Source organism: Chionomys nivalis, chromosome 7, assembly GCF_950005125.1.
Source record: "Chionomys nivalis chromosome 7, mChiNiv1.1, whole genome shotgun sequence".
In the NCBI taxonomy this organism is placed as follows: Eukaryota; Metazoa; Chordata; class Mammalia; order Rodentia; family Cricetidae; genus Chionomys; species Chionomys nivalis.
The window spans coordinates 89,786,161-89,807,172 of NC_080092.1; the positions used below are offsets into that span (position 1 = coordinate 89,786,161).

A 21,012-nucleotide genomic window follows, 5' to 3' on the forward strand; every position below is an offset into this window, starting at 1 on the left:
TGTATGAGGAAGGACCATGGGCTCCTGCCACAAACTCTGCCCACAGCCACAGACACGTTTTCGGAGAGGATGTCACATTGTTTTTAAACTGTGAATTGGGGAGGTGTGAAACCTATTCGAAGATTCTTTCAAGAACCTGACCCCTGACCTAGTACTGGAAGTAAGTGCAGACAAAACACGGTTCACTGGAGCCTAAAGTCCTTCGACCCATGGCTTGTCACATTCAACTTAAGCGGACATCTCTCACGCACCTGTTGCTCACACCTTAGCAAGGCCAACAAATCGGACACATACCCTCCAAGGGACACTGAAGATTTCACTGTGGACCTCATTAGAGCCTGTTGGTAATACATGATCTGGAAGAGAGATCGTTGTTAGATGTCTGTGGCTATGGGTCATGACTGTCAACTTGACAGGACCTGCAGTCCCCTGGGAGACACACTGGGCATGTCTATGAGGGGGTTCTGGATTGGACTGAGATGGGAGGATCCAATCTGTCGGGCCAGGACTGAGGAAAACGGAAAAAGTCAGCTGGGTAGTCACATGCGTCTCTGTTTCTTGACTGTGGATGTCATGTGACTATCGCCTCACATTCTTGCTGCTGTGCCTCCCCCACCCACGGTGGGCTGTATCCCCTAAAACTGTGAACCCAAGTAAACCCTTCCTTCCCTAAGTGACTTTTATCACAGCAATGAAAAAGATGACTAATGTGATCTCCAACTCCCCGCCCTTGAAGGCCATTAACCACGGCATTACACACAGATCCAAGAACACAGGTCATTTGTCTCTATCAACAGTGTGCTCTGCCCCTTCAAGTCAGCCGCCTCAGCGACAACAGGGCTCAGGCCCACACCTCAGACTCCTACTTAGCATCTTCCTTAACCCATCATGTATCGGTTGAGAAAAGTGGACAGCTGGAAAAACTGCCCCAAGGAACACTGAAGTGAGATACGGAAGTATATGCTTAAGTCCTGCAGAGACCAGCCAAAATGGGGAGCCCAGGACAGATTCCAGATGGATTTGTGAGAGCAGGGTCCAGTTCACGGATGTGGACACTCCTCCCTGACCATCCCTCAGATGTGTGGCTTCAAGCGACTTTTCATATCCTGAGAGTCGGCATTTGCCCCATTCCCACCTTACCAAGGATCCTTTGCTGTTCGTTAATTTGGAAGCAGTTGTCTGAACATTACACATGGATTCCATTTCATTACTGAGTGGGGAGCATCAAGCCAAAGTACCCATAATTTGTTAGAAGATTTTAAAGTCAAGCACCACTGGCAGTGGGAGACTAATTACCTCTTTTCTGACAGCAGTGATCGTTTGTTTCTGGAAAACAAAGAAGAAAACCCATTAAACCGGCACCATTAAATGCACACAGTTCAAATGTCCATTTGAAAAATAAAAACACTCTTCATGAGAAAACTGCTCATCTTCTCATACTCAGAAAGCAGCATCTCCTCAGCAGCCACCTCTGCCCCCTCCATAAAGCCACTAGAGATGTGTGGGCCAAGGGAAGGAATTTGCCACTGTCTCTTCCTTTCTAAAAACCAATGTGAATTAAGGCTGGCCCGGCTCTCCCGTTGTATCTACAGAAACAGCTAAAAAGTGGGAGATGCCGAGGGAAACCCCGTGCTAAGACGGCTCAGTAGATAACAGTATTTACCATCCCAAGACTGACAACCTGAGTTTGATCCCTAGAACCTACGCAAAGATGGAAGGACAGAACTGACTCCACGAAGTTATCCTCTGACCTCCACAGAGAGGCCATGTGTCCTGGTTGGCTGGTTTGTCACCTTGACACAAGCTAGAGTTATCTGAACGGGGAGGGGAGCCACAATTGAGAAGAGGTGTTTATCCGATTGGCAAGACTTATAGACAAGCCTCTGGGATATTTTCTTGATTAATGATTGATGTGGGAGGGCCCAGTCTGTTGTGGGCAGTGCCACCCCTGGGGTGTAAAAGAAAGCAGGCTAAGCAAGCCGTAGAAGCAGGCACTCCTCCATGGCTTCACTCCAGCACTCCCACCTTGAGTTGCTGCCTTGACTCCCCTCGGTGACCTGAGAGTCTTAAGCTAAAATAAACTCTCTTCTCCCCATGTTGCTTTTGGTTATAGTGTTTCATCAAAATAATAGAAACCCTAAGACACCATGGAAAGTATGTATCTACACACGCACGATAAAAATAAATAAATGGATGGGTGGATAGATGGACGGACGGACGGACAGACAGACAGACAGATATTGTTAATAAAGGGAAGCCGCCTCTCACTGAGACATAGAAGGAGGGATGAAGATGGAAGATGGAGAGACTAGCATGGGCCCTGGACATTCGTTTTTCTCATTAGGAGGAGTTTTTGAATGAATTGTGAGATTCAATCTCAGGCATTTATAACAATTTGACTGACACCAAAACTGAAAAAAATAACATAGCCATGTTTCTAAAAATCACGCAATTAAAAAAAAAATCAATAAAACACACAGCCAAGTCTCAGAGCTGGGCTGTAATGTGGGAGACCACATTGGGCCCTGTGCCCTTGTGGAAAGCAAGTTCACATTCACGCTGGGGATCAGCCACAGGGCGTTCCCTGGACCTCCTGAATAAATACAGAGAAGGATGGGTCCACAGCAGGCTTCTCATTAGGCTCTTGGGATTCCCTGAGACACTCAGATCAATCTCCAGCTGAAATACCCCAGGAACAGGCTACCTTTCTACCCCGTGCAATCCTTTGAAGTTGGGCACTGTGGGAATCCCAGTCTTGGTTTTCTTACATGTGGTTATGTCCAGGGGCTGTTTGGTGCTGACTCTAATCCTGAAAGATGAGCCTCGTAATTCCTGGCTGCCTACTGTTGATGCTGCTAAATTAAATCAAATCTTCATTAGAAATAGGCTGAGGCTGGGTGGTGTGGTGCACGCCTTTAATTCCAGCACTCAGGAGGTAGAGGCAGGCGGATCTCTGTGAGTTCGAGGCCACTAGGTCTAAAAGAGCTAGTTCCAGGACAGGCACTAAAACTATAGAGAAACCCTGTCTCAAAAAATAAAAACAACAACAACAAAAAGAAATAGGATAAGAAGGACCCTGCTTCTCCTTAGGCAGCGCAAAAAGAGCCATTGGTCCATTGACTCAGAGGTGCAGGAGGTCGCAAGCCGAATATGGAGTGTCAAGAACACAGTTCTCTCTCCTTCATGCCGGGTATCATTTTCCCTCATTGGATTGCTTTCAATCACTGCTTTTCACAGGAAATCTATGGATTGTTCCTGGGACAGTGCAAAGGGGGGCGGTATCTCAAGTAAAGGTTAGAAAGCTTCTCAGTTTTTAATTCCCACATTTGATCTCCTCTCTCATAAGTCATCACAAGTTTGATTTATGTAACTATTTTATAGTGTACACACTACCATCAGAGCATAGCTTCTTCCTTTAGAATCCTGCCTCACACAGGGTAGATCCTTGACAAACACCCAACCGAGGCTGGCTTTGGTGTGCTTAGGGGCTTAGAAAGATAAAGACCTTTTGTAAATGACCTCTTATAAAAAAAAAATCTAAAAACACTCAGCAACTCTAGACTCTCTAGAACAGTGGTTCTCAGCCTTCCTAATCCTGCAACCCTTGAATACAGTTTCTCGTGTCATGGTGACCCCCTACCATAAACTGCAATTTTGCTATGTTATGAATTGCAATGTAAATATCTGGTATGCAGGATATCTGATGAGTGACCCCTGAGAAAGGATCATTCGACCCACAGGTTGAGAACCACTGATCTAGCGTCTTGGCAATCAGGGTAAGCACGCCTATCCTTGCTCCCATTCTTTCTCCACATGGGGCTTTGCTTTAGAAGACAAGCACTCTAGACAGAAAGGGACCAGGGGACCGGGATAGACTTGCATTCAAATTACTATAATCAAATGTGTCTGTTAGAGTTTTCTTGAAGTGGTTCCTCGGAATAGTATCTAACAACATGGGACCTCTGCTAAAGGAGGAGCTAGGCTCTTGTACGTGGTTACCCCTCTGCAAATATAAAGCAATCTACACTTCTCTGAACTATTAAAAAGCTCAAAGGAGAAAGAGTTTATGACTGACTTTGCGCTGAGAAGATAAAGGCTCTGGCTGGTCGTCACCATTAATACCTGCCGCAGTCACTTCTGGGCAATCATTGACCAAAATTCAAAGCCACCTCCGCCATATGCAAGGCTGAGGAGTGAGCCACGGGAAACATGGGCCTGTGGCCTCTCTCGGCCTCACCTGCTGTCTTCACCACAGCCTCTCTTTGCCTTGCGCTAGGAAGGCTGCTGCAAAATGGAACGCTGTCCAGCCTTTCCATTTACGATTGAGACAAACAGAGCAAAATCCCCAGCCATGAGATGAGACGTAAGGACAGGAAACACGATTCATCCCACTAATGGTGTAAAGACCAATCCACAGCTAGTTCAATGCCCAGCAGTCAGTATCTTAGACGCCCTCTTTCAGAGACCCTAGGACCCCCATCAAACTTCCCATCATCCACTGCCCCACGGCCAGTCCTGTGGCTCAGGGATCCTCAGTGCACACACCAGAAGAAAGGAGTAGGACTCTGGCTGTCCTGCATTCTCTAGGCCCCACAGGGAGCGTCATTGGAAGTGACAGCCACATGTACACGCTCCGTTTCTACCTCTGCTGATCTCTCTGTGGCTTTACACGTTTGCCCATGGAGCCACTGTCTCCATATTCAGAATTTTAACCATTTTTCCACATCATTCACTTTCTTTGTTTTTAGCATCTTTTCAGAACGCTTCCCCTGGTGCAGTTTCTAGTCTTTCTTTTGGTTCCTAGAATTACGAGTAGTTTTCTGGGGTCCGGCCTTTGTTGCGCCCTCCAGCACGGGGGAGGGACTGCATGCTCCAAATAACGCGAGCTGTAAGCAATTCTGATTTCAGATTTTTTTTTCAGATTTTTGGAAATTTACCCATACCTGATGAGGAATCTTGCGGTTGAGACTCAAGTCTAACTGGAAAATCAATTTATACTTTGTCTATACCTTCTATACATGACCTAAGCATAATTTTATAAGATATTCCCAACAATTTTATACATAAAATAAACTTTGTGTTTTGAGATAGGGTCTTGTGATATCTCCCTGGTTGGCCTGGAATTCGCTATGGAGACCAGACTGGCCTTGAACTCACGGGGTGCTGGAATTAAAGGCACATCTAGCCCAAACAACGGTTCACAATGTAAGCTTTCCCACCTGTGATGTCATCTTAGTGTGCTAAATTTCACACTTGGCAGAATTTTGAGTTGGGGATGCTCAGCTGATGATGGGACCCAGCTGAATCCCAGGCATCCTCACTTCTATCTTGGCTTGTCCATGCGAATCTCAGCTTTTAGTTCTAGCTCCTACCTATACCTGTCCACGGGATCAGTTGCCTCAGGAGTGACACACGTGGATCCTGTGTGCAGAACGAGGCAGTGCAGGGAAAAGGTTCAGGACTTTTCTAAGGGGTGGAGTGACATCTGGCCTGTGAGATGGGGGTGACTCAAAGAAGCATATGAGCTTTGGGTCTAGACAAAAGTTAAAATCTTGGTTTTGCATGTTACTGGCTATCTGATCTTGGACAGTTCTTTGACATCTCCAAGCCTTTGGTTTCTCATTTATAAAAGGAAAATATGGGGGGGGGCTAAAAAAATAATATAGGCAGTTGGCATATTGCAGAGACTCAATATATAACGGTCCTTAATTAGGGTTAAAATTACTGTTGCTAAAATATGGCACATGCAGAATGTGACATCAGCTCTTGTTACAAGACAGAATATTGTCCCAGGCAATAATCAGGACATAGTTATACTGAAAGACATTATCACTGTTTATCTGAAATCCAAATTTAACTAGGAATCGTGTGTGTGGGGGGTTGTTTGCTAAATCTTGCAAACCTAACTATCAATATTATTATTATTATTTAGCCAAAAGGTCATAAAAACATCATGCTAAAGTTATTAAAAATACACACACACTGTGCAGTTCAGAGACAACCACCTGGTGACAGAGCAGGACAACAGCTCTTTTTTTAACCATGGAATTCTCACACATGTACCCTCCTCTTGGATGTGGTCTCTTCTGGAGCGAAGCCAAGTCTATACCCACACTTGAAGGACTACCCACACTGAGGCTACGCTGCCTGGGGAATCTGACTGATCTCCATTCCTGACATTCTAACAAGTTGTTATCTTCTTGTGGGATTTCCCAAATAGCGACAGACTTGTTTATACATCTTGTGGCCCTCAGAGGCTAGGGACAATTTGTCAGGGAAGGTTAGAGGGGTCAGAGCTATGCCTGAGAAGCCCTGGGATCTCTGCCAGACAGAAGAAAGGGAGCCAGAAGACAGTCAAGCAGAGGGCTGGGGATGAGGTAGCCCGGTAGGAGTCTTTAAGGAGAAGTGAGGGAACACTAGCTGGGAAGATAGCGAGGACGCGAGCAGAGAGAGGGGGTGGGGAAGAGGCTGCAAACTGGGAGATCCAGAAACTGAAATTGTTAGTACAATGTACACAAAAAAGAGAGCAAGGGCAGCTGTCGGGGGAGCCAGGATTTGAGGCTGGGACATCTGAGCAGATACTTGTCTGTCTAATACTTCCTGAGCAAGGAGAGGCAGTACCACCCACTCACAGCCTGCACGGCCCCAGTACAAAATGAAAATGCCCCTGCTCCAGAGAAAGAGAATCAAGAGCGTGTGTGTGAGTGTGTGTGTGAGTGTGTGTGTGTGTTTGTGAAAAGGGCATACTAAAACCCATCACTTTGTAAGCTAACTTTAAAACTTAACCGAAACTAAACAGAATAATAGCAAAGACATAAGTAAAGATGATACCCCATAACCCACCTCCCTCACAATATCATAACGTTATGATGGTAAGAATAACACCTATTCTTAGATACCTCGCATGTTGTATATTACTCTAGACACTTGTACAAAAGATCCTGCTTAATCCCCTAAAGAACTAATGTTAGGCATATTTTATAGATTAGGAAACTCAAGCTCTGAATGGCCCAGGAGTTTGACCAAAACTGGAAGAGCTGGGTTCCTTCCTAGGGCCTGTGTGGCCGCTCATCGCTGGGGAACAGTGTGACCCTGTCGTCGTGAGCAGCACTAGATGGCAGTGTGACCCCTCCTGGGGCGGAGGACCCGGAACAGAAGGGTTAGTTCAGAGCACAACCGGGCCCAGAGGCAGACTCAGTCCCTACCCAGGGTTCCCCCTGTAGGGCCAAATGTTCTTTGGAATGAAAGAGGGAGCGGGGAGACACACACTTGACCTTTTGTATATCCTTGAGGTATAGGAACTGAAAGAAGAGACGACAGACAGACAGACAGACAGACAGACAGACCAACCAGATCCTCCCAGGGCTGGGAAACCTTGCCACCCAGTGTTCATGTCTGATGAAGCTGACTACCCAAGGCCCTGGACACCTGCCAGCCTAACAGCCTCCATTCTCACGCTCAATGAGCTTTTGCCTCTGTTGAGGGGAAACAGATGTCAAGAATTTCCTCGTTCTCTGAAACGACCCCGTTCTTCACCGTGAGTTCCCTGAACTGAGACGAAAAGCAAACCTTTGCCTTCCTAAGGCCTCGCGGAAGATGCTCCAAGCTCTCTGTGTGACCCTCTCCTCTCAGTGCAGGTAAAAGAAGAGGAGGAAACAGGGTCACCTGCTCATGAGAAAGTCACAACACTCATCCCCGGCCCCAGCCCCGCCCTCCACAAGGGATTCCATGGACCCTGCGCTGCTGGAGAGGGAAGGGCAGCCCGTGTCATGCTTCTTCTTACGGCTCCATAATGGTCAGAGTGCACACACAGGAGAAAGAGAGCTGGTGAGAGAGAGAGAGAGAGAGAGAGAGAGAGAGAGAGAGAGAGAGAGAGAGAGAGAGAGGTGAGTACACAGCAAAGAAAACACAGCCCATGCAGAACCCGCCACCATGAGCCTGTGCTACGCCATGCACCCAGTCTGGCCTCTACTTCCCTGCTCAGAGCATTGCCAATGGCTGGCACACCCAGGTTTATGAAAGCTGGAAGGCACAGCTCTTTCACTCCGGGGTGGCCTGAGGGCATGAAGATGCTTCCTCAGGGAGAAGGCCCATTGGCCACACTCCCCAGAAGTCCTCCAGCTATGGCATCTACAATGGGCTAGCACAGCTCCAAGGCCACCCCCCAAAACAGACAGTGTGAAGGCCCTGTTCTCACCTCCCCACACCCCACATCCACACAGCCGAGCCCCAGCCAGTCCCCACACCCCACCCACGTCAGAGCCAGTGAAGGGCATGCTGCTTCCACCCCCCTCCTCCACGGGAGAGAGTTTTCCAGAGCAGTACATTATCCATTAAAAAAAAAAAACTCTCCCACCCGGGTTCTGTATTTTACTAGATGGTTCTGTCTCCATAGCAACTGAGCCTACAAGACCTTGGCAGTGATCTGCTATCTGACAAGAAAATGTAGAAGAGGCTGCTGGGAGAATGGTAGCCAAAAGCTGGCTGATATGCCCCAAATGTATCAAAGGAAGGGTCATTTTGGACAAGAGTCCTAACGATGTCCCCAGGTGATGCTCTCTGGGGACTCTTAAGTCCCTCTCCACACACCGCAGTGTTACTTCAGCTACTTCACGGCTGCATCCTGCTCTTTTCTCTCCCCACTGTGCACTTCCACCTCCCACCACCACCCAGACACACCCTTCCAGGTCCCTTCTCATGCCTAGAGCCAAGCCTTAGCAATGACACACTGGGTTGAAAATCTCATTTGATTTCCAGAGTGTGAGCGACTCAGGCGTCACATGGCCTGCTCTACAGCCTTCATGCATTCACTGTGACCACTTTCTACCCAGGACCCTTGCAATGGCCTCCTCTTCCCTTGACCCCTAGGCCACAGAGCCATAAATCAGATCCCGATACTAGCATCAGTCTCCAAGGAGGGATAACATTGCCTCACAGACAGATAGACGTGGGGATACCCTCCCAACCTCAGAACCTCTCCAGGCCCTGTCCGGAACACATCAAACTTACCTGGTTTACCTTAACTTCGTTTGGATTGGTCACGCGGTCCAGGCCGTAGTCTAGTACATTGTTCATCCCAGGCTGAATGGAAGGAAAACAATAAAGGGTCATGGCAGGAAGAGTCTCTAGTTTCTGATCAACTTTGCCAAGCTGACAATTAAGAGGCAAGGCTGAGAAGGGCCAGTGGTCTAGCCCAGAAGGAAATGTGAGGGTATATAAACCCCCAAATGAGCTAGAGAGCTTCCCCAAGGCTATTTGTCTGTTAGTGCAGATACCCAGCACTCAACACAGCGGGAAGGAAGGAGGGAGGGGAGAGGGAGAAACGGAGGGGAAGGACAGATAGATGTTTGTGCATCACCGTAGGAGAATGGATAGATGGATAGACGACAGATGGGATGCATCGTGGACAGACAGAAGGATGGATGGACGACAGATGGGATACGTCGTGGACAGACAGATGATGGATAGATGACAGATGGTATAGATTATGGATGGATGGAGAGCCCTGAAACAGTAAGACCACTGAAATTAGCACATGAGACTCCCGGTTCCTCCTATGGATTCTCCTTCACCACACTCTGCAGCTGCTGCCTGGGCTGGGTGAGAAGGAAGCAAGGAGTGCGTGAGTCGTGCACTACCCCATTCCAGCTCCTAGTTTGCTGTTTCCCAGATGTGCCAAACCTCTAGAGCTGCGGTTCTCAATCCATTGGAGGGTCAAACGACCTCTCCCAGGGGTTGCTAAAGATCAACGGAAAGCACATATGTTCATATTATGATTCTTAACAGTAGCAAGGTTACAGTTATGAGGTAGCAACAAAAATAATGTTATGGTTGGGAATCAGCACAGCATGAGGAACTGTATTAGAGGGGTGCAGCATTATGACGGTTGAGAACACTGTGCTAGAAGATACTTCATCCGGGTTCACTGGCCCAGCCATCTGAGAAGCAGAGATCATGCCTGCTACCTGAAAGGTACTTCTAGGATTTATCAAGATAGACTATGACATAGAACATGACACCACCAACAGAGAATAGTTGTCACTGAATAAGGGCCTGGACTGCCGTTTAAGGTCACGCATGCGAAGGTGGAACCAAACCTGCGTCAGCAATCTGTCAGTGCCCACTTCCTCTGGTTAACCCCCTGCCCGGCACCCAGTCTTCTTGGCCTCTCTCATGTACTTGAGACCAGTAATTGAGGTTTTTCACTTCCTTCTGTACAAGCAAGTGTCGGCACGTATTATTAACGATTCTGGCTTTATGCGGCAGCGAGACGGCCCTCTCGTCATCAGGTCTTACCCCATCAGCAGAATTGAGAACATTTTCAGTCAGAGGTCAGGCTGCTAGATTACAATCTAGGACATCTGGTTAACTTCAGATAAACACAAATAATTTAGATCCCAGCCATTTTGGAGGAGTCGAGAAATAAACTGCTTGCTTGGTTGTTATTTTTTGGTTTTGGTTTTGGATTTTGGAGCATGGGAAACAGTCTTTATGTACCAGGCTTGCCTTGAACTCACAATGCAGCGCAAATCAGTCTAGAATTCACAATCCTCCTGCCTCGGCCTGAGCTTACAGGCTCATATCACCACGCCTAGGTCCAATAATTTTACACTTATTGTATATCTATATTAAGAACATAAAATAGATCTTGATAGAAAATAAATTCTGATATCAACTATTTATACAAAATAATTGTCACTGAGGCCAGGGAAGTGGGTAAAAGTGCTTGCCGCACAAGTCTGAAAACCCAAGCTCACGCCCTGGACACATGTGAAAAAGTCTGATGGTGTGGTGCACATCTGTAATCACAGCCCTCCTCCAGCATGACGGCTGGCAAGTGTGGGAGAATCAGCCCAAAGCTCACAGCGGGAAACCTAGGGGGACAGACACAAGATAGAAGGAGAAACCCAGCTCCAAATGCTGTCCTCTGACCTCCATGCCCCTTCTGGGGCAAGTGTGTGTGTGTGTCTGTCTGTCTGTCTGTTGCTCACACACACAATGCGAATCACTAAAAAATGGATACCCTGTATTCGACTTGCTAGATACCACATCCTAGCTCAGCAGGCTACCAAAGAGGCAAATATGGGGCCTACAGACCATACAGGAAGAGGTGAGAAGCAAAACAGAAGATGTGTGAGAGGAGGGTGAGGGAATGGAGTCCCCACCCTCGCCCTGTTACCCGTGGACTACGATCAATGCTACCTGTATTCTAGACACTGGGCTAAATCTTGAGAGGATAGTGAGTATGACCTGAGAATTCTCCTTTGAGGGTACCCCCCGCTCAAGAAAATATACAGGGACATTTCCGGTCTTGGGATGGGGAAATCCCTTAGTCGTCATAAGACGATAAAGGACAATAATGATCAATGCCACAAAGGGACACCACAGAAGTCCCAATCAGCTCCCGAGAAGATCTAACCTCATCTGAAGGAGAAGAGAAGGATGTGGCCATCCCACGAATGCTTTCACCTAAAATTGCCTCCAGGGATTTCCCCCGATGTCTGCTACAGAGACACCCCCACCAGTGTCACTGAAGACGGATCTCACATACACTCACACTTTCACAGTGTTTGGTCTAACACACCGACACACCCCCTCAACTTACACATTGACACTCATCTACACAGGTTCTCACACATGTACCCATATTCATACACGCTCAGTGCACACTCAGAGCTCACCCCACAGTGATCTACAGCCGCGGTCCAGCCCCTTTCACTGGCACCAGCTGCCTCAGTAGCCCCATGGGGTCATCTGCTCCAGGCTTGAGGTGGCTGTTTAACTGTTCCTTTGAACTGGCCCCACAGACGGCAGCAAATAGGCAGCTGGGGCCTCAGTTGGATTAAGTGCATAGCTGAAACCAGTTCCAAGGCCACCTCTGCCCTTTATCGCTCTGCCACCCTCTCCAGTTCCTGCTCACCACCATCCCCCACCCCTGCAGATTTCTTCACCAGCTCTACCAAACAGCCAGACACCTTCCTCTGGCTGTACTCTTCTTGGCCTCTCTGTGGGCAGCAACCCCTTAAGTCCCAGCTGAAGAAGCTGTAATCCCAACCACTGTCTGTCCAAACTCCCCCAGAAAGCCTCCGAGGCTCATTCATTCATTCATTCATTCATTCATCCATTCATCTATCAGGCAGTTACTATAGCCTTTATCCTACTGTATTGACTACCAGGGCTTCTGCAGATACACATTCTGGTCCATGGGTGGATATTTAATTTAAGGTTATCCAGAGCTCATTGCCCATGTGCAAGAACTAAAGGCAACCGGCTGAGGTGCTGCCCGCAGATGCCTTCTGCCCTGGTGTCTCCGCACGGAAAGTCCTTCAGGGATGCTTGAGCTGTGAGTTTCCCTCCTTCAACGGGAGAAGCTGTGAGCACCAGATGTGACATCTCAATTAGATCCCTTGGGCATAAACAAAAGGGGCCATTTGCTAAATGCCTGGTAATCTGACAATGACATCAGCAGGAATTAGCAGGCCAGGGTGGCACCAGGACAAGGGCCTTCTACCTCGTCACCCGTGAGCACCTTCTAGTTCTCTCTCACAGGACAACCCCTGGGTCAGAGAGGATCGACAAAACACTACTTGTTTTGTAAACAGAGTGAAGCAAGGAATGAGGGGAAGAAAAATGAGGCTGAATGGGGAGATAGCTTTAGGCTGAAGAGTTGGAAAAGTCTGCTCCAAGCACAGCTCGGCTTGGACGTCACTTCCATGCGGAGGTATCTCCTGGCGCCTGGTCTGATGGGAGATTCCTTTCTTCTACAAGCTTACTCAGCATCCTGTAACTCATTCATTCATCTGCATAACAGATGTAGTCACGTTTTCCTTCACTGTCCTTGAGACCATGAACCATGTCTACGCCAGCTCGTAAGCCAGATATCCCCACTGGCTCAAGAACACCAACCATACAATAAACATCCAAAAATTGTGTTGCTTTTTTTAATCACCACCAGCATCTATCAAGTGTTCTATACAGTTTTATGATGCAGCACTATATTTCAGACTATTTCCCTGGGTTAATGAATGACCTTTGACCCTATCATTTAAATAGCTTCCCAATGTCCCATCACATTGGTTATACCTTAAATTATTTTGTCGCTCTCCACTGCAGGGCATTTAGCTTAACCTCAGCAGGAAGTGGAGAGCAGACACCTTCTTAGTTTTATGTATGTGGCTGTAATGAAGACTGCTTTGTTGAATTTTTATTCACGTGACAACTCGCCTTAGAACACAAGGCCACAAAAAGGCCTCTCCGCAGAAAACCAGGCCTGAGTAATGGATTGTACTCTGAGAAGACACTGAGTCACCAGTGGTGCCCAGGTGGTTCAGTGAAGACACGGGGAAACCTCAAAACAGTTTGTGCAAGAAATCACATCTCGGGTTAGGGCTGTAGCTCAATTGGTAGAGTGCTTGCCTAACATACATGAAGCGCTGGGTTCCATCCCTAGCAATACGTAAATTGGGTAAGAAAGGCAGGCAGAGAAGTTCAAGGTTGTCCTTAACTACGTAAGGAAGCCATTTCTCCCTGTGCTCATTTATACTGTTTGTATCATGCTTAAGTCTGTTTTGAATCCATGTCCGATCTCACCCTCTGCTAGGGATGCTTTTCTGGGGACACTATTGAAGAGATGCTCTTTCTTCACAAGTGCACAGTACGGACTCAGTGATGTCTAGATGGTATTAGATGCCCAACACTCCTTTCTTGGTGGTCGAAGCCCAATAAGGAATTTAAGGCTTAAGAACGAGAGAAATGAGGGGCGAAGGAGATGCCTCGGTAGTTAAAGCTCTTGCTGCGCACACACGAGGGCCCAGATCTCTAGAACCACATAAATGATGGATGGGTGTAGCAGCCAGCCTATAATTCCAGCTTTAGAAGACTGGGAGGGGATCCTTAGAGCAAGCTGGATAGTGAGACTAGCGACATGAGCGAGCCCTGGATTTGACCCATGACTCAGTGAATGAGGTAGGAAAGCAGAGGATGATTCTGATGTCAGCCTCAGGCCTCTACGTGCACACATACACCCGTGTGCCCCCAAACCTGCAAACAACAAACATATATACAATATACACACACGTGCACACACACACATGCACATGTACACACACACATGCACGTGCACACACACACACACAAACAATGTAAGCATACAAGAAATTGGAAAGAATAGGAAAAAAAGGTTACAGAGTAATGTACAAGTAAACAGCTCATCTGGTAACTGTGGCCACGTCACACTCTAATCTACCAGGTGGCCACAGTGGGTCCCCAGAACTCCTGCTCAGCAGCTAAGGAGCCAAATGCTCGGCTTGCTACGGCTGGCTCTGTTCCCATAGCGCTGAGGGTTTGTTTAGGTCTCCTGGAGACAGTCTGGCAGTCTGTGGGCTCCAGGGCTTCCGAAGCTTGTCAGACAGATTGCTCTATTCCAGGCAGAGATGTTCCTTGGATAGAACACAGTCTTCCCTGGGCTGGCCAGCAAAAAGTGAAGAGTGTTCTAGGGGTGTCAGGGACAGCAGGTCCCAGACACAGTCCTGCTTCATTCCTGAAGAAGCCAGCAGTGAGGGGGACCAGACAGGTGGAGCGTTTTGTGTCCTCCACATTTTTTTTAAAGATCTATTTATTTATTTTATACATGAGTGCTCTGTCTGCATGTACAACTTTATGCCAGAAGAGGGTATCAGATCCCACTATAGATGGCTGTGAGCCACCACCATGTGGGTGCTGGGAATTGAACTCAGAACCTCTAGAAGAGCAGTCAGTGCTCTTAACCTTTGAGCCATGTCTCCAGGCCTGTCCTCTGTATTTTAAGACTGCCCCAAACATATCAAACTCAACTAGAATTCCCCCACACTAACAAAGTGGCCAGGCTTGTTTGAACACGAATGTTTACGTTTATGGAGCACCGGTGACTCAGAAAGTTACGTGCGAACTAAAATACACAAGGACATCAGGTGACATTGTCAGAGGAGGCAAAGGGAGCTCAGGGACTAAGAGACAGTGCTCGTAGTTAACTAAGCGTGTGCATTCAGATCCTCTAGCACATATGAGAGGCATAGGTGGACATCCCTGAGACTCAGTTTGTTTATCAGTAAAAGGGGAATAACACGCCTTTCCACACAGGATTGCGAAGAGTAGATAAAGGAATGAGAGCGGAATGTTTGGTGAGATGTGAGTTGTCAACTCAGGTCTGCTATGTTGGTGGCAACAGGGATGACGGTAAAGGTGGTGGTGACGGTGATGATGATAACATGGTGGCCATGCTGGCGGCAGTATTGGTAATGGCGGCGGTGATGGTAGTGGTCACTGTGGGAGTGGTGGCAACGCTGGTGGTAGTGGTGATGGTGGTCATGGTATTAGTAGTGGAAATGTGAGGTGAAGGAGGTCATGGAGACAAGATATATCATGTTGATAGGGATGGGAGGAGGCAGGGAAAGGTGCTTTTGCAGAGACCACATCACATGGACTCCTGTATCTGGCTGTGAAGACCCCCTCAGACACTTCCCCAGTGGAGGTTGAGAGCTTACACCAGGAAAATTAAGGAGGACCTAGACGATCTATTATGCATTTCTCTCCTCTGGCCTTCTGGGTAAGGAGACCAAGGCAGGGGGAGGGGTCCTGTGCAGTTCACTGAGCACCCTACTGGGTGCTTTGTAAGGGCTGCAGCCACAGTGGCCTCCTCCTACCCACGGAGGAGCACACAGGAAGCACAAAGGAAGTCATTCTCACATTGAAAGGGATAGCGTTCGGCTTTGGTGCCACAGGGCACAGGGCCGGCTCAGTAAGTGTGAACCCACCGTTCCTCCTCATCCTCAGCAAGCTGCTTTAGAACACACAAGCAATGTGAAGTTCACAAAACAATCCCACTCCAAAGCCTCCGAGACACTGAGGCTCCGCGACAGGCACCTAAGATTTGATTTTGCCCTGAAGCAGAGATAATCCAAATAAGCTACTTGAGAATCAAGCCCAGAACCTTGTTTCAGCAACACAACATCCAAACCATGTGCCACAGTGGCAACATCTTAAGAAAAATATGTCAGCGACACACAAAGGTAAGTAAATAACCAGACTCTGGTGGGTTGATGGCGGGTTTTAGCACCATCCCCGGCTCCATTCACTTCCTGTTCTGAGCATCTCTGGCCATTTCAGGAGGCAAGGTCAGTAAAGGAGGAGGAGAAAGGACACGTGTTCCGAATGCTCCACTGTCTTGAATCTCTGTCCCCTCTCCCACTTTCTGTAACCCCAAGGGAAGAGCACATGACCTTGACACAGGAGGAAACTGAGACAGCAGAGATCACTCTAGCGGGATGCTGGGGAATGAGACTGCCATGTCCTAATACTGAGCTGGGGCAGGCTACATCCATTGCACATAGCCTATCTCTTAGAACTATTAGAAGTCCCAAAGTAGGGTTACAGAGATGGCTCAGTCGTCCAGAACACTGGCTGCTCTAGCAGACGACCCAGGTTCTACTTCCAACACCACAGGTTGCTCAGAAACATCTGTAACTCCAGTACCACAGGACTCAACACCCTCTTTTGACCTATGAGGGCACCAGGCATGCGCCTGGTACACATACATACATGGAGGCAAAACATTCACACACATAAAATAAAAAGAAGTCCCAATGCCAAAGAAGCAAGGTGCTCCAAGCAATGAGATGCTTGAAAGCCTGCTTAGTCCTTCCATCTTCCTCCCATTCCAGCTGCTGACCTGAACCAGAAGAGGAAAAGATAGAACTGCAGTTTTGGCTCTGCAGACCGTCTGTTCTCACAGATTTTCTTCTTATATTCTTTTCCCAAGGAAGAAATGACAACAATGAAGATGTCCAAGCCCTCGTGAATGAGTTGATTCCGGTGACTCAGACCAGGGCAACACTTAACCCTGACCGACAAGCCGCAAGCACCCCTCCAAGACACAGCACAAGGCCTCTTCATCCAGGTCGCCCACACTGAACAGATCCTCCAGCTAGTCCAGTTCTAACCCTAGTGAGCGGGGCAGCCAGAGGTAGCTGGGGCAAAGTGCGGAGACAGGAGAGTGGTGAAGCTCAGAAGGGATGGGAACCTGTACTCACAGGACTTCGGTGCACCAGCCAATACGCCTTCTCCTGGCAATCCAGCGCGTACCTGTCAGCTTTGGTCCTTTCCTTGCCAGTCCTAAAAAACAAAAAACCAAACAAACAACAAAAAAAGCTACGTTCAAGGCCGGGAGTACTTCATATCTCTTGGTCTAAGATAGCATCCGTTCCTGATGCCTTAAACCACCTTCCCCGTCTGCTCAGACATCTCCCAAGAGCCATAATGACAACAGGCAGCAAGCGCTGCCAACATCACACTTCTGTTCCGGGTACCACCGTCACCATCTTCCCTACTGCGGGAAGCGGAGATGATGACCACGTGGGCCAAAATGTGACCTCCCCGGCTTCAGACTGGGTTCCTTGCTTTGACCAACAACATGATCAACATGGGGACAGGCAGACGCCAGTCCCCAGCAGAGATGTGGTACAGCAATGGTGGGGTCTCAGAGTGTCCCATTTTCTCCCTACCTGTTTGTCCTTCTCTGTCCCTCCAGTGAGTTGGAGACAACTCAGCTTATTTTCAGCCCTGCTGAGGACTTAAAGGTTATCCTGTTTTGTCTAACCATCTCCCCGTGGCCGCTGCAGGAGGAAATAATGCAGGCCGCCTCCTCTCAAAGGGGAGAAGCACTCATGACCACACCAAGGGCACCGTCCAATCCCACTTCCAGGACTAGCCTTGCTCACATTTATTAACGTCGGCTTTACCAGGCAACGGGCAACGTGAGATGACGCACGCACCCTCCTCACGACAGAGCCGGTGGATTTATTTCCCCATTAATGTTCTGTGAATAACATAATAGCATCCAGAGAGCCAGATGGGTGAGCACTGCCATTTCGGCAGGGTGTTTTACCAACCTCCTCTGGAAATTAAATAGAAACACTGCTGCCCCCATTCTCCCGTAACAACCTAATGGGTTTTCCTCCAGGTTAACCAGGCTGACTCCTCAGGAGGATGGACCCCGAGAAGCCTGAGGCTTGCACGGTTTCTATAATGCTAGCCGGTCTTGTAAATAGAGCCAGTCTCTAATGCTCCCAGCAGGCCTTTCTGGCTTTGCTCAACAGCATCTATGTGATACATACGATGGCAGGAGAGCCGTGACAGACGCAATTCAAAATAGCCAGTAAATGAGAAAGTCATTTAGGCGATCACGTTACTTCTCTCCACAACAGCATTTGTCCACTCATTGATTTATTGATCTCCCACTACGTTCCAATTACCGGGAGTCAAAACAGCCCCAGCCTTCGAGTTTCTTTCAGTCTTTCATTACATGAACACTCAAGAAGTAAATATAGACTTGGCTACCGCATTTTTACTATGAGAAACTATAAAGCAAAAACAAGGATGGTCTCTGAAGTGGTTCTGAACTGTCTCCATGCCATTTCCACTGGTGGAAGGGTCTATTTCCCCTTCCCTAAGAACCAGGTGGGATTTGTGCTGGCCTTCACCAAAAGAGGGTCAGGCGCAGCATGAGCAATGGCTGGGCCACAAAAGGAAAGCTGCCACACTGCCACAAGAGGAAGAGAAGAGGAGGAGGAGGGCAGAAGGAGGGGCTCGGCATAACAAAAACTACCCCATGGGTCAACCCACACTGCCCATCTTGTTTTGTGACAGAGTCCTAAGTCTGAAATCAGAGGTAGTCTTTGAGTTAAGTCATGGAGTCAAGGGGAGGCTGGTGTCTCAGAAGAAATAAACCTTTCAGGAATTCCCCATCCCACTGCACCTGGGAGTGAAGAGAGGAGAGAATTTCCCAGGAGTCTGGGTACTCGGAGATTTATCTAGAGCTGGTGGAGGAGGAAGTGGGAGCCACTGAGAACTGCCTCTGAGCTGCAGTGCCTGCAAGGGTTATGTCAGGGTGTGTGGGTGGCTGGGATTATCCCAGTTGGAAGACAGACGTAGAGGGGAGGGCATGGAGGGCTCTGGGGAGATAAACACAATTCCATCTCTGTATTCCTGGGACCAGCTTAGGAACCAGTTTGGAACCCACTAGGAATGCAAAACTGTACACTGAATAGAATTTAATCATTCTAGACCAACCGAGTAAGCTTGATCAAATAGATTTAACCTCTTCAAGCCTCCGTTTCCCAGCTTAAAGAGATAAAGACAGAAGATAACATGGCTGACACATTCATGCCACGCACATCTTATATAAAATAAGAGGGCACCTGTGAACACCAAATGAAGTCTGGCAAGCAAATATCAATGGCATGTTAGCAAGTTCCCTCTGTGTTGCTTTGTCTCAAACATGTCAGGCAGGAACACATTGGCTGAAGGAGTAGTGAGATCTCTCATCAGTGCTCCATGGGGGCATGGTGGTGAACCTTTAATTGCCAATGCCACTGGTTTAGAATTACCTAGTAGGCACATATCTGGGCATGACCGTGAGGGCGTTTCTAGAAAGGTTTAACTGAGGTGGGAAAACCCATCCTGTAGACGGCACCATCACATGGGCTAGACTGAACAAAGAGGCAAAAGCAAGCCAAGTACCAGCATTCATTGCTACGCTTCCTGCGTGTGGGTGCAATGTGACCAGGCGCCTTGGGCCCCTGCCATCATGGACTAGACCCCCAAACTGTGGGCCAAAATCCTCCACTCTCGTGTACTGTGGTCTCCCTTCAGCTCCTAGATTTGTTGTTCTGGGTCCTGAGGTCACCATGGTCTGGTTTTAATCAAAGGAAACAGTGGGATGGGACGATGCATTCATTGGTAAGGTGCTCGCCTCCCAAGCATGGGGACCTGAGTCTGATCCTCCAGAACCCACATAAATAGATAGATAAATATTTTTTAAAACTACACATGGTTTCATATCCTTGTAATTCTAGCACTGGAGAGAAGTGGGGGGGGCAGATCCACGGAATTCTCAGGCCAGCCAGTCTGGATCACTTAGAACTGCAGAGTCCCAAGCCAGCGAGAGGTTCAGTCTCAAGGGATAAGGGGGCTGGCACCCGTGCATCACCAAGGTTATCTTCTAACCAGAGCACACAAAAACACACACATCACACATACTACACACACACATACACCACACATACCACATACACACACACACACACACACACACACACACACCACATACCCCCGCCCCAATTTAATTTAAATAACACAAAAGGAAAGAAGGAGAGAGGAGAGACAGCATGTAGACAAGACCTGGGACTACATTCCACTCACCGGTACTGCTCTTTGGCCTGCATAATGACAAAATCCCACTTGTAATTAATTTTTTTGTTCAGGAAATCATAATTTTCCTAGAAGAGAAAAACAAAATGAGGACAGTCTGTCTCCCAGAATGGGCCACAAATAGCAAGGAACAATGCCTCAAGTCAGAAAAGGATACCCTGGCTCCCCACAGCCCAGTGTCTCCCATAGCATCACTATCCTTGGCTTCATTTGCTTTGTTTAAAATAAATGTATCCCCCCAAAAAAGAAACAAATCTAGGCAGTAGTGGCTCACATCTTTAATCTCAGCACTTAAGAAGCAGAGGCAGGCAAATCTCTGAGTTTGAGGCCAGCCTGGTCTACAGAGTGAGTTCCAAGACAATCAGGACTACACAGCAAAACCCTGTGTCAAAAATAAATAAATTAAGAGAAATGTATCTTAAATCTGATTATGGAGAAAAATAGGTGGAGGGTGGCAGTAGAAAGTATATTCAACAACAGAATCTAGAAAGTGAGGTTGGCCCGGTGGCACAGGCCAGTGATCCCAGCTTCTCAAGGGGCTGAGACAGAAGGATCTTAAGTTCAAGTCCAAACCGAGTAGTACAGTGGGATCCTTTCTCAAAACAACAACAACAAAAAAAAAAAACCTTTTAAAAGAGCTGAGAGTACAGCTCAGAATTTTGCTTACTATAAAGAGAGAGAAGGAAGGAAGGCCTGCAAACTGTCTGAAACTATCACAATGAAATCCAGTATTTTGCGCTATTAATATATGCTAATAAAGAATTCCCA

The 21,012-nt window shown here is 47.8% G+C and overlaps 1 protein-coding gene across 2 annotated transcripts in view; it reads right to left on the reverse strand.

Moving 5' to 3' along the window:
* Rgs9 (regulator of G protein signaling 9) overlaps positions 1-21,012 on the reverse strand; it is a 67,757-nt gene that overhangs the window by 25,367 nt on the left and 21,378 nt on the right. The window contains exons 7-11 of one of the 2 annotated variants that reach the window (XM_057774612.1): positions 20,236-20,312; positions 17,067-17,148; positions 9,019-9,081; positions 1,297-1,326; positions 295-356 (exon numbers count right to left, since the gene is read on the reverse strand). In XM_057774612.1, coding sequence (XP_057630595.1) covers positions 295-356; positions 1,297-1,326; positions 9,019-9,081; positions 17,067-17,148; positions 20,236-20,312 — 314 coding nt within the window. Of the gene's footprint in view, positions 1-294; positions 357-1,296; positions 1,327-9,009; positions 9,082-17,066; positions 17,149-20,235; positions 20,313-21,012 lie in introns of both variants that reach the window. The other variant, XM_057774611.1, reaches the window with a different exon arrangement.